The following is a 12250-nucleotide window of genomic DNA, read 5'->3' as shown; positions in this document are numbered from 1 at the left end:
AAAAAAAAGCAGGTTTTAGACATTTTAAATGATGGCCTCCCCCTGCCCCAACCCCAAATGCAGCAAACACAATAAATAAGAAAATGATACTGGAAGTGGCTGAAAGACAGACTAACCACAGGTAACAGGAAGCAAAGAGCTGACTTTTTGGACAGAAAAGATGCAGATGTCAGTATCCATTGATTCAATAGGAATTAAGGCGATGGAAAGGGGTTGATGGGAAGAGAGGGAATCCTATACATAGGAGAGACCCCTGCTGAGCTGGGGGAAACACTCTTTTTTTAAAGCCCACTAGGTGCCAACTGGGGTAACCAGTAAGAAAGGCCCATGTGTAGAGAGATGGAGTAGCAACTTTGGGGACCCAGGGGGTGGGAGGAACCAGAAAGCCTTCCAAACTTCCAGAAAGAAAATATTTATCCACAAAGGAATCCACCAGACTACCCATCAGGAAAGTTTTAAAGCCAGGCTCTTAAAGGTTCAATGGAAAGTGAATCGGGGCCCAACTGACACTCCAGATTCAACCAGCCATCGGCTATATTTGTAGGACATTTGTCCCTTGCATAGTCAAACTCAGAATTTACTCCAAGAAGTACATAAGGAAAACAGAAGGGACCTAAAAGCGCAGTTTCAATCGTGAGAACAGAGGCTGGGGGTGTGGCTCCGGGGTTGGAAAGGCACAGGGTTCCATCCCAGGGAGGCACAACAACTTCTGACACACAAAAGAAAGAGAAGCTTTGAGCCCTGTCAAGAGAGGCAGGCCTTGGGTAAGCGCAACTTTCCTTTCTCTGTTGATCAGATCAAATTCTGTAGAGATAAATGTGCATACAACCACTCTAGTTTTCTTGGGTTTAAGTATTCAGAAATTGGAGCCGGAAAAGTCTTGACCATGCTTCCAGAGTAGAATGGTCATTACAAACCCTACGAGTGGGGAGCACCGGAGTGTTTTGTACTGGTGTGGAACTCAAGCTGTACACAAGCAACTCAAAATTGCAGAAAAGGAGGGACAGGGTGAGTTTGAACATGCAAAAGAGGACACATTCATGAGCACTGCATTTTTTTTATGTATGGGTATACATTTTATATACCTGGGAACATACCTGGGAATCTTGTGGTTTTCTTCCTACACTTCCATGAAAATCTTAGAAGTATGTATAAAATTTATAATCTAAAACTGGAAAATAATAAAGTTTTAAAGAGCTACTTAATTTGCAGTCAGCCCTGGGGGATATACTGCTCTTGGGACACCCTGCTAATGAAATAAGTTAAACTGAGTAGTAAAGAACTCGTTTAAAGCCTCGGCAATCCTAATCCATACAAAACAATAACACTAACAACAAAAAAACACTAAAACAAACAAAAACAAAACAAACAAAAAAACCCTAATCCAAATTAACAAAACAAAAACAAAAAAACAAAAACAACAACAACAAAAAAAAAACAGAAGAGTAGCACTGCCCCCTGGTGGAGATGTAGAGGACTTTGCAAATGAGCTCTGAGTTTCTTTGGGTTTTCCATATTATTATTATCTTTTGAGACTTATGAGTAGTTAAAAACAGGCCTATCTTCCACCATAAGCATGTATGATGATCTATGTAAACAACAGGTATGTGTATGTGTAGCTGGGGTGGGATGCTTACAAAGAGAAGCTTGGGAAGGCATAGGAAAATGTTGAAGACAGGTTTGGAGGAAATTTTGTCTCACTTTGTAGCCCTAGCTGGCCTAGAAATCTCTTAGGTAGAAGAGACTGATTTCAAGCTCACAGAGATGTGCCTGCCTGCCCCTGATTCTCCAGCAGTGAGATTAAACATGTGCAGTACCCTATCCAGTGGGGAGCCAGTGGAGGATTTGACACAGCATCAAATCTCTAACTTGGCTTTGCTAGGGCGGAGGCCTGGCGTGGGTCCAGGAAGATACACAGGCAGAACTGACAGGGTAAGATATTTTTGTAATACTAGGCAGGCTTTTTTTTTTTCCTTTTTTTTTAAGTAAGTCTTACTTTTTCTAAATAATACTTCATGAAAACAATGAATTCACCCTGGTGACTGCAATGGAGCCTCACCATCCCACATCACAGTAAAGAGGTTTGCACATTGGAGGGAGTTATCCTGCAAGGCCTCTGCTTACACCCATATACTATTTCACAAGTATTTTTGGTACCCATTCTGCTAGGTTAGTGCAAGTACCTCAAGTCACAAAGACTGGCTTTTGGAATGCTTCAAACACAGCCATGACTGCAGAGAATCCAGGAGGAGTCAAAATACTTAACATGGTAAGGCTTTGTAAAGCCCAGAGGATGGCAAGCTCTGGGCTCCTATCAACAAGCTCTTCCAGGCCTGTTCTGAGCCCATCCGTCAGATAGGTGGAAGGGGTGTGGAAATAGATTAGATATGATCCTTGTTCTTGGGGTGTTCATTTCTTGTTTCAGCAACAGTACTGGTTTAGAAGGAAGCCAGGGATCGTAGAAACAAAGTTGACTGTGTAGCCATCCAGACTCTTTAGAAGCAGTACTGCACTGTAAGAGCACCCCAGTTAGGCCAAGCTCCCGGAGAACCCAAGGGAGTTAACATCTAAGTTAGAATACTTTGTTAATTCTTAGATGTGAAAAACACCTGCTTCTTGAAGGGGAATAGGGGTTAAAGTGGGAGAAAAATGCAGTCAGAGTGGGAACCACAGAGGACAGATGAGCTACCATAAGCAGGATCTGAAGAACTGTGGAAGGAAAGAATGGCCTTGGAGCTGAGCCTTAGGTGACTGAGTCAGAGCAGAGGGCTCCAGCTTCGAACTGAGCAGAAGCAGAATCCAAGAAGCAGCATGCAGGAGGGTCATTCAAGATGGCAACCGCATAGAAGAGTGGGTGAGAACAATGGCAACCAGAGAGCTTTGCTCTTAACATATTATCAGAGAGTAAGGTAAACAGCACAAAACCTACCCACTGTATGCACACAGTGAATGAGGTTTGAACTCACCAAAAATAGTCTTAGACCATCCTGGTTATCCCCAAATTCCCTCATGCATATTTAGAGTCCTTTTGTTCTGCTTCTTTCATTTATGGTGGGTCACACTTTTTTTTTTTCTCAAGACAGGGTTTCTCTGTGTAGTCCTGACTATCCTGGAACACACTCTGTAGTGACCAGGCTGACCTCGAACTCAGAAATCCACCTGCCTCTGCCTTCCAAGTGCTGGGATTAAAGGCGTGTGCCACCACAGCCCAGCGTGCTTCTTTCATTTATGATGATGGGGAAGAAATGTGGGGTTATCATCCTGTGAGGGTTAAGTGTTGTCACCTGGGAGATGAGCCTTTGCCATTGCCTGTGGGGGATTGTCTGGATGGTCCTGAGGTTAGAGGACATGCTCAGTGCTGGCTGGGCTCCTCCTGTGTAAGTGAAGTGGAGGAGAGGAGCTGACAGCATCATGCCTTCCTCACTCTGCTTCCTGACCGTGTACTGTGACCAGGGGCTGCTGTAAGTCCCTCTTGGCTTTCTTGTCATGATGGACTGCACCTTGATCTGTGGCCAAAACCAACTCTTTCCCCCATTAAGTTGAATTTACTGTGGTGTTTTATCACTGCAATAGAAAAAGACACTAAGATTTATGCCCAAATATGCTACCAGGGAATGCTGATTGTTTTAATAAATCTAGTGGAGAATGTGTGCTAAATTAAGCTTCCCTGTCTCCTCCTTGTCTGCTTAAAGTCCAAAGCCATGAGTGAAGATGATTATCTCCTAGCCCTTCCCTGAGCTTTCATGAACTAAATCCAAAATGAAGGAAGACTGAAATCTGTCAACACCAGCTAGACAGATGTCACACTCCACTGTATTCTATTTCAGTAGAAGTGAATAAACCATCTCTTTTGTTCCTTTGAGGTGACAACTGTCTCTTTCATCAGTGAGTGTGATAACACAGAAAATCACTTTGTTATGAGTAATGCAGCTGGAGGGACCCACATGTAAGTCAATGCGTGGGGATGTTTTCATTTGCTAGACTTAGCAAGTGACAATACAGGACAGCCAGCTGCATTTCAGTGTCAGATTAAAAACAAACAAACAAACCATCCACATTACATTCTATTCAATAGTAAGATACTTTTTTTTTCCTGGTTTTTTGAGATAGGGTTTCTCTGTGTAGCCCTGGCTGTCCTGGAACTCACTCTGTAACCAGGCTGGCCTCGAACTCAGAAATCTGCCTGCCTCTGCGTACCAAGTCCTGGGATCAAAGTCATGTGCCACCACTGCCTGGCTAAGATATTCTTACAATAAACATTTTTTTCTGTTTAGCCAGTATTTGAATTTCATTGAAAATATTGTATCTTATCTGACAAGCCTATTGCACATATATACATGGAAATAGACTCTTGAGTCACTAGATAGGATTATATTTAGTTAAGAAATTAACTCTGCCACTTTATATCCCAGTAACAAGCAAAGGACTTTGTCAAGGAAGGTGTTACCACTTGATGTATTTTGTTTTTTGTTGTTTTTGTTTTTCTAAATACAAGGTCTTGCTATGTAGCCCAGGCAGGCCTTGAATTTTGCATTCTGCTTTGGCCTCCCAAGTGTTGGGATTACAAGCATGTGTCACGACACCTGTCACCAGTAGTCTCTATGAAGACTAGACATTAATGTGTCTTCTTAGGAAAAAGCCTACCAAACTCTCAGCCATTTTAAGATTGGGTTATTGTATTCATTTTATAGGTTCTTCATATATGTGCACCATGAGATGGCTCAAAGGGTGTTTGCCCCCAACCTAACCACCCTGAATTTGATTCCTCACAAGCCTACATGGTGGAACCTAATCCAAGTTGTTCTGTGCACTAAGACGCCCAAGTATGCTTTTGCATGTCTGTCTGCCTGTTTGTTCATGTACGCACACACACACACTGAATGTAACTTTAATACTCTTTATATATCCTGAATGCAAACCTTCTCAGGTATATAATTTTCAGTTGCTTTCAGTCAGCTCTGTCCCTTTACTCTTAATTGTGCCCCTTTTTGCCCTAACAGATTTTTAAATTTGACAAAGTCCAATTTATCAAATGGGTTTTGTTTAAGTCTTTCACATGGTTTCTCTTATTTCCTTCTAGAAACTGTAGAGCAGAACAGGGAAGTCTTTATAGACTTCCTAACCCTCTTGCCGTCATTTTTTCTTTTGAAACATGGCCATTTCCTGCACCATCTGTTGAATGCTATCCTTTCTCTCCCTGGGTCATCTTAGTATGTTATGGTACACTTATAAGGGTTAGTTTCCGGAACTTTTGTTCCACAGCTCTGTCTACCCTCACGCCAACAAACACTCCAGAAGAGAGTGTCAGATCCCTTCTGGATCTGACAGGTAAGAGTTACAGGCAGTTGTTAGGCACTAGTATGGGTGCTGAGAACTGAACTGAGGCACAGTGCAAAAGTAGTGTGCCCTTTTAAGTGCTCAGCCATCTCTCCAATCCTGGAACTCTTAAATTACTTTCCTTTGGTGATACTGAGGGCCTCACACCTGCTGGGTGAGCACTCTAGCACTGAGCTCTGCCCTAGCACTTCCCTGCTAGGATGACATCTTATTTAGCCTGTTCCACTCATTTCTAGTTTTACCTTAAAGCCCACTTTATAACAATACAGGACTCCCAGTATCTTTATTGCTAATACTATGTATTTTCCCCATAATTTCATACCCAAACTACTTACATCTGAATCTAAAGAGTAGGCACTTCAGTTGATATTCTTTTAACAGTTCTATCATCTATAGCTTTTGGATTTTCTCTAGAGACAGGTGCTATGTAACCTGAGGCATGTAGACCCAGGCTATTCTTAAATTTGGGATTGTTAGGCCACTACCGCCTGCAGATTGAAATTAATGGCACGTACCATCATACCCAGCTCATTGACTGAAATTATTTGTTAACTCATCCCTGCGATTTTGCAAATGCCTTTAAAATCTGGGGTCCTTTGGTTTCTGTTCTGTCTTTTGATAAATATTTTTACTGTACTATTCTTGTTTTTGCTGTTATTTCAACCAAATTTGGTGGTTGCTCTAGGCTGCAATAATAGGCATGTCAATTACAATTTTTTGATTGAAGATGTAATTCCAGTAAAACACAAGTTGCTCCATTACTGTTCTATTTCCTAATCTCCCACGTGCTGCTATCGTATCCTGTAGCTATGATATAGACCCAACAGTACAGTGCTGTAAGTACTGTTTTATACAATCTAACACAAAGAAAATACATACTTATTGTGATAGCCCAACTTCTCCCCACACTTGCCATCTGGTTGTTTAATCCAGTATGAACCCTGGTGCTGAAGGTGAAGAACTGTGATAAAATGGATATTACTAACAAGAAGAGCATCCTTGTTTGCCTCAGGAGACCCAGGAGCAAAGCAGAAGAAATAGATGCAGTGTAACATCTAACAGAGGTGAGGAGGCCAGAGGATACGTGTGCAGGATCTGTAGCAGTGGTTGGCTGGGTAATGGAAGAGGCCGCCAGCCAAGGAGAGTGGGTAACTAGCTTCTAGCTATTCAGTTGTATAACTCATGAAACAGTGAATTCTTAGGACCGAGCTTGAGAGCTTATTCAATTTTGCTTTCCAGAAAAGAATGTTGCCATTGACACTGGTGGGAAAAAGTTGTTTATTTGCATTGCTTCCATTTTCTACTGTAGTGTTAGGATGAAACTTAGCATCTCCCTAGTTTTTATTTACAATTCATCTGGAATATTACTACACATACAATGTACATTAAAAAAACTGATGGGGAAATGCAGTTTATGTTTTTTTCTCTCTTCACAGGCTTCTCAAAACCATTAAACTTAAATGAAAATTTCTATAGACACCTGTACATATCTGAAAGGGCAGAGATCACACCAACAGAGTTAAAAGACTTGCACAAATACAATAAAATACAGAAAACTAAGTATAGATGATGTTATTTGGAGTACAAATATAAACAGTACAGTACCATCTGAGTAACTTAGCAACATAATACTCACACTTTATAGAAATAAAACTGCAAACCTGGCGGATGTTGACAAATATTAAACATTATATACATAATGAGGTAAATGTACCTTGGTCTCTTGAGAGGTAATTTAAGTTTAAAGCAAATGACATATTGAAGCATCTCCTTGACATATAAAGAAATATCAAATATTCCATTCCATTGGCACAAGGTGAAAAAGGGATTACCAAAACACAGTTCATAATATGAAACTTACAAATCTCATTGAAAAATAAAAGCAAATTCACTTTAAGAAAGAGACTGAATGTTACTGATGATATTTTTTAAATGTTTATAAGTAAGAGTGCGTAACAGGATTGAAAATAATGTGCTGACAGCCCTCATCTTTCCTAGAGAGGGCCCATGAAAGTTTCAACATCCAACACATGAAGCTGCACTGCACTCCCAAACTATTCTTCAGAATCTCAACATGTCGACATGTTCTGCTGGGTTGTAACAGAACAACATCTGGAATCTCCACAATGTGGAACCAGAGCTCTCCCATGACCAAGGAACAAAGAAATGATTTACAATCATTCCTTCAGTGCATGGGATGAAATCACAATGTCTCCTGGGCAGATTTTTGGTGTGCACGTTAAGTAGTAGTTTGTCATTGGTTTTATGTATCTGACAATTTGCAGAGGGAAGAGTCAAACACGTATGATTATAAAAATGACCAAATGGCCACTTACATCTGCAGTGAGAACCAAAGTCTGGAATTTTTGATAGCCACGGCACCACGCAGGGCCTCAAGGCACTTCTTGAGTACTACTGTAGTAGCAGGATCATAGGCTGAGCTCTTCATGCCTTTATTGTCCGACTAGGGACACAACTGGCCACTACTTCTGAGGCCAACTCCCACTGCCACTTAGCTGTCACCCTAATCTTTGCCCAGAGCTGGCACCAAAGCAGGGCTACCAGCAGGGGTATCCCAGTCCCAATTTGCAGGTCACTTCCCATGACACCCAGTGATTCAAGGAAGTGGAAAAATGTCACACAGCTTCCATCAACCACTTCATTTTAGGTCTCAAAAGCAGCTCTTAGGTCCAAAGGCTGGAGGTGGGGTCAGGGACAGGAAGTCTCTGAGCCAGGCGGCAACAGAAAGGCAGAATGGGAAAAAGAGAGCTGAAGTTGTAAGGGACTCAAGTTGTCTAAGCCTTCATGCTGGCTCAGCCAGGGTACTGACAAGATGCTATGCAATGTGTCAGAAGACATGTCTGAGCCATACTACACCTGGGTGGGGGTGCCTGATTGGTAATAGAAACAGCAGACTGTACTACAAAATGACATAGGAGTATTTCTCTAATTAGATGTATCTATAGTCATAGCCACATTAACCGTGACCTACCTCAGTTTTAAGTTATTTTTATATTCAGCATTGGCCACCTAGAGATTATCAAACTATCCCTACACAAAAAATTAGCTGTAAACATGTAAACTCAATTTAGAACTAAATTCCAACTTTAAAAAAAACTCCCTGATTCATCAAAGCACATTTTTATCCACTTAGGTAAGAAAAAGATACTGATTCTTCAACCTCAGATGTCATGAGAAGTGTCTTCAGCAAAAACCCATTTCCTTGCAAGAAAGTAAGAAACGTATTACAACTTTAATTCAGACAACTTTTGGTATGGTCTTAAAATTATATAAAAAACAGTTTTAGTGATAAAATGCATTGGTCCCTGGATTTCTATAAAGCAGATCTCGAAGGGTTAGAAATGGAAAAAAACAAAACAAAACAAAAGGCCCCAAAAGTACCTGATTATAGCATAAGAACTTATTAAGCAGGTGATACAACCATATAACAAACCCTTACTTACACTGATGAAATCATAATTACAGAAAAAAAAAATATCTGTATTAAAGACACTAATCTTTAAGTACTTTTTCCCATGATGTTTTTAATGTATGAAACCGACACTAATGCCTAGGCAGCATGTCATTCATTCTACAGTTACTCGGGTTTACAACCAATAGCCTTCAAACTTATGCTAGGCTTGAGCTAAGACATTAACAAAAGCCCAACAGTCACAATCTCCTCTTGGCTAACTTAACTAAAGGTGATTCTTAATCTGGGATTTGGCATCACTATGTTCAACATCTTGTTTCAAGTGATGATGACAACATTTCCCCCAGAATAGGATCACAGTGATAAACAGGACTTTAAAAGCCATGCAAGCCCTGCAAAGACTTGACAGCACTGAAGTAAAACCCAGGCTTAGCCACCTAACTCCAGCACCAGTGAGAAGACCCAACGGGCTGACTTTGACATTTCATATGACCAAGAATATATGAAGAGAACCGCTACTCCAAATAGCTATTAACTGCCGCTTCTCCTACTATCAAGGGTGGCACTGAATTCATTGCTACCATGTAAATCAAGCAGTTGCAAGATCTGCACATATGAGAGAAAAAGACTGAATTAAAAGCTGCCTTCTTCAAAGTGTAGTGAGACCTCAAAACTCCACTAACTCTACCCTTCCCAAGATAGAATCCACAAATACTTAGAGCTATGTAACATGTGAAAGTCACCTATACTTGTTGTATATTCAAATTAGCTATCTCTGCCTTCCTAGAAAAAGGCCTATATTTAATATTAACCACATTTGAATTTTAAATGCAATTCTTTTCAAAAAACAAACAAAACAAAACAAAACAACCCAGTCTTTGATCAGATAAAGAAAAAGAAATGACTTACAGAACAGCATACAACTTTTCCTTCAGCAATAGACAAGCCTCCCCTTTCAGAAGGAGTCTGTATATTGTAATGATTAAATCCATAAAGCACTGTACATGTCTGGAGTGCCACTTCACTTTTAAAAATAAACTCAGGCTAAACATCTCAACTGCAGAGCTCCAGAGCTCTGTGTGGGGATGCTCCCGCATGACAGTCACTGCTTATTAATGCGACAGCATTGCCTCAGTGGTTCAAGCACATCTGGGTAGGAGAAAGGCATGAATACTGAATGACATCTATCACAAAAACTCTCAAACAACAACAACAACAAAAACCCAGAAAAGGTTTAGGTTACTCAGAAAAATAAACTTTTAGAATGAAAAGGATACAGGACTTAACACACACTTTAAGCAGTTCTGTTTGTTTCCATTTAGAAAGACGCAGAAGTGGCACTTACTGGTGTAGCACAACACTACTTTGAAAGTGTGTTGTGTTTGCAGTGTGAAGGAGCAGGAGCTGTACACAAATATAACTGACCAACTGTGCCCCTACACCTACACGAGGTCATATTTTTTAGACTATAGAGTTTTAAGTGTTAGTTTAAGATCTTGAAAAATTATAGAACAGTACACTCAAAGTGAACCAAGGGAAGGAACGCTAGTGGTTCCGAATCCTCTGAGAATGTACTATAGGAGTGAAAATCAGAAGTGCTTCACCTAAGTCCACACTCCAGCTCCCTCACCACCCTTACAGACGGTCAACAGCACAGCAGCTTCCTAAGGGCTGGCAGTCGTCTTTACAAACAAGCTTTGTTAATAAAAACAAAAGTAGACTACACAACATTCTGTAACTGTCTGGAAGAAGTATCCATAGTGCACAGAAAGGATACCCATGGCTGCCTCTGGGCCCAGAGAAACCTCGGGAAGCTTTCAGTTGACCATATTCCACTGCAGCAAGAGGAAGCAGAGTCCTCTGTTCTCTCAGTGAGGTAGAACAAGCAGCCTCCTAAACACCCAGGAGCAGACATTTATAGAGCAGAGTTCCCACGACATTTCAGTTACATTTTGATGCCTTCCTGTTGGCTGAGTTGTGACAATGTTTTTTTAATTCGCAAAGCTGTCAGCCTCGCTGCTCCATTGGCATACCAACATTCTCTCATGATTTTAGCCATCACTCTCAAGGCCTACAAGAAAACATAAGAAAAATAATTAATGCACACATACCACTTGCTATCGACCTGTGACTTATTTAAAATGATAGGTATAAGGTTCCTATTCTAGATTCTTTGTAGTACCAAATGAGGACTTTAGTCTCCATCAAGATCTTGTGCCAGGTGCTGGAAAGGCTGTGGACAGGGGAGCTTTTTCAGGAAGCCTCAGAAAGCTGACTCCTGGTTCAGCACTGAAAGAACGCACGCACTACAGCACCCAAGGCACTAGGTGAGAACACAACTTCACTCTGAGTCCTTTAAAGCAGGGAGAAGACTCAAAATGTTGGGACCCAGCTTCTGCCCACTCCAACTTGTCCCAGTGAGGCACCAAGTAACCTCTCCAGCCCAGCAGAAAGATTAAGAGTTTTGTCCAAGGAAAGAAAGACTGGTTCCAGAGTAAAAGGGCAGGCATCTCACAGTGGGAGCATGCTGGACTGTAAGCCTTCTCCTAGAACATAGTAGCACCACCTGTGCACAGTCTTCTTGGTGGATTCTGAAGGAATCTCCCCTGGAGATATGGGCAGTCCAAGAGAACAGGCCTGACAGATTCTTAACAGTGACCAGAGAATCAATCAAATAACTCAGAGAGATCACACAAAGTGTACACACATAAACTCCAATCACCTACACCTCCATTAAAAGTGAAAAGTGTCTGATCAGACATTTGAAAAAAGTAACATGAAATAAAGAAACCAAAACTAACACAAGATGTAGAGAGAGAACACTGTATTTTCAAAGCTCTACTGTTACTAGGCAGGGTGTAGCTCCTTGGTACAGTGTTTGTACAGTATACATACTATGTTCAGGCTACAGTACTACCATACCACCAAACTCCTGAGATTCAACATTGGTTCATGTGTTTTGTTTTGTTTATTCTCTTTGTGTACTCTTTATACTCAAAGTTACTTTGTTGTTTCCAACTTTCCCTTCAGCCCCTGTACTTTATACTATAGCACTCCTTATATGTCTAGTGATAAACTTGTAAGGTTCTATAAGTAGTGAATAGGACGAACATTCAGAGTAGCTACAAATAATGCTTGAGAGAAAGGTCAGGTGGGAAGCATGGGGAGCAGGGCAAGGGGAGGAAGAACTGAGGAAATACATGGAAAAACTGGATGAACTGCGAAGCTGACAAATCTTCCAATAAGTGGAGCAAAACCTGGAGGGTGAGTAGGCTTATAGTCAGGTCACCAAAGGTGAAGAAAAACAACAAAGGAAATGGAAGACTACCCAAGACTACTTCAGAAGTATTTCCTAGAAAATATGTTTCTAGATTTAAAGATTTATGTATATATGTGCCAATGTATACATAAACATTTATTTAAATAACTATTTTTGAAGGCTTTTCATTTAACAGGTTGTCTTAGTCAGGGTTTCTATTC

At 40.9% G+C, this 12250-nt stretch overlaps 1 protein-coding gene across 3 annotated transcripts in view; it reads right to left on the bottom strand.

The window, feature by feature from the left end:
* Window positions 1-6598: 6598 nt before the first annotated feature.
* Window positions 6599-12250, bottom strand: part of Tgfbr1 (transforming growth factor beta receptor 1) — a 53057-nt gene continuing 47405 nt past the window's right edge. For all 3 annotated transcript variants that reach the window (XM_031377350.1, XM_031377351.1, XM_031377352.1), the window contains exon 9: window positions 6599-10841. In XM_031377350.1, the coding sequence (XP_031233210.1) occupies window positions 10716-10841 (126 nt within the window). In that variant the 3' untranslated portion in view covers window positions 6599-10715. The remainder of the gene's footprint in view (window positions 10842-12250) is intronic.

This window comes from Mastomys coucha, unplaced genomic scaffold (genome assembly GCF_008632895.1).
Source record: "Mastomys coucha isolate ucsf_1 unplaced genomic scaffold, UCSF_Mcou_1 pScaffold18, whole genome shotgun sequence".
In the NCBI taxonomy this organism is placed as follows: Eukaryota; Metazoa; Chordata; class Mammalia; order Rodentia; family Muridae; genus Mastomys; species Mastomys coucha.
Note: the sequence above shows the minus strand (reverse complement) of the source record. Positions and strands in the feature narration are given on the sequence as shown.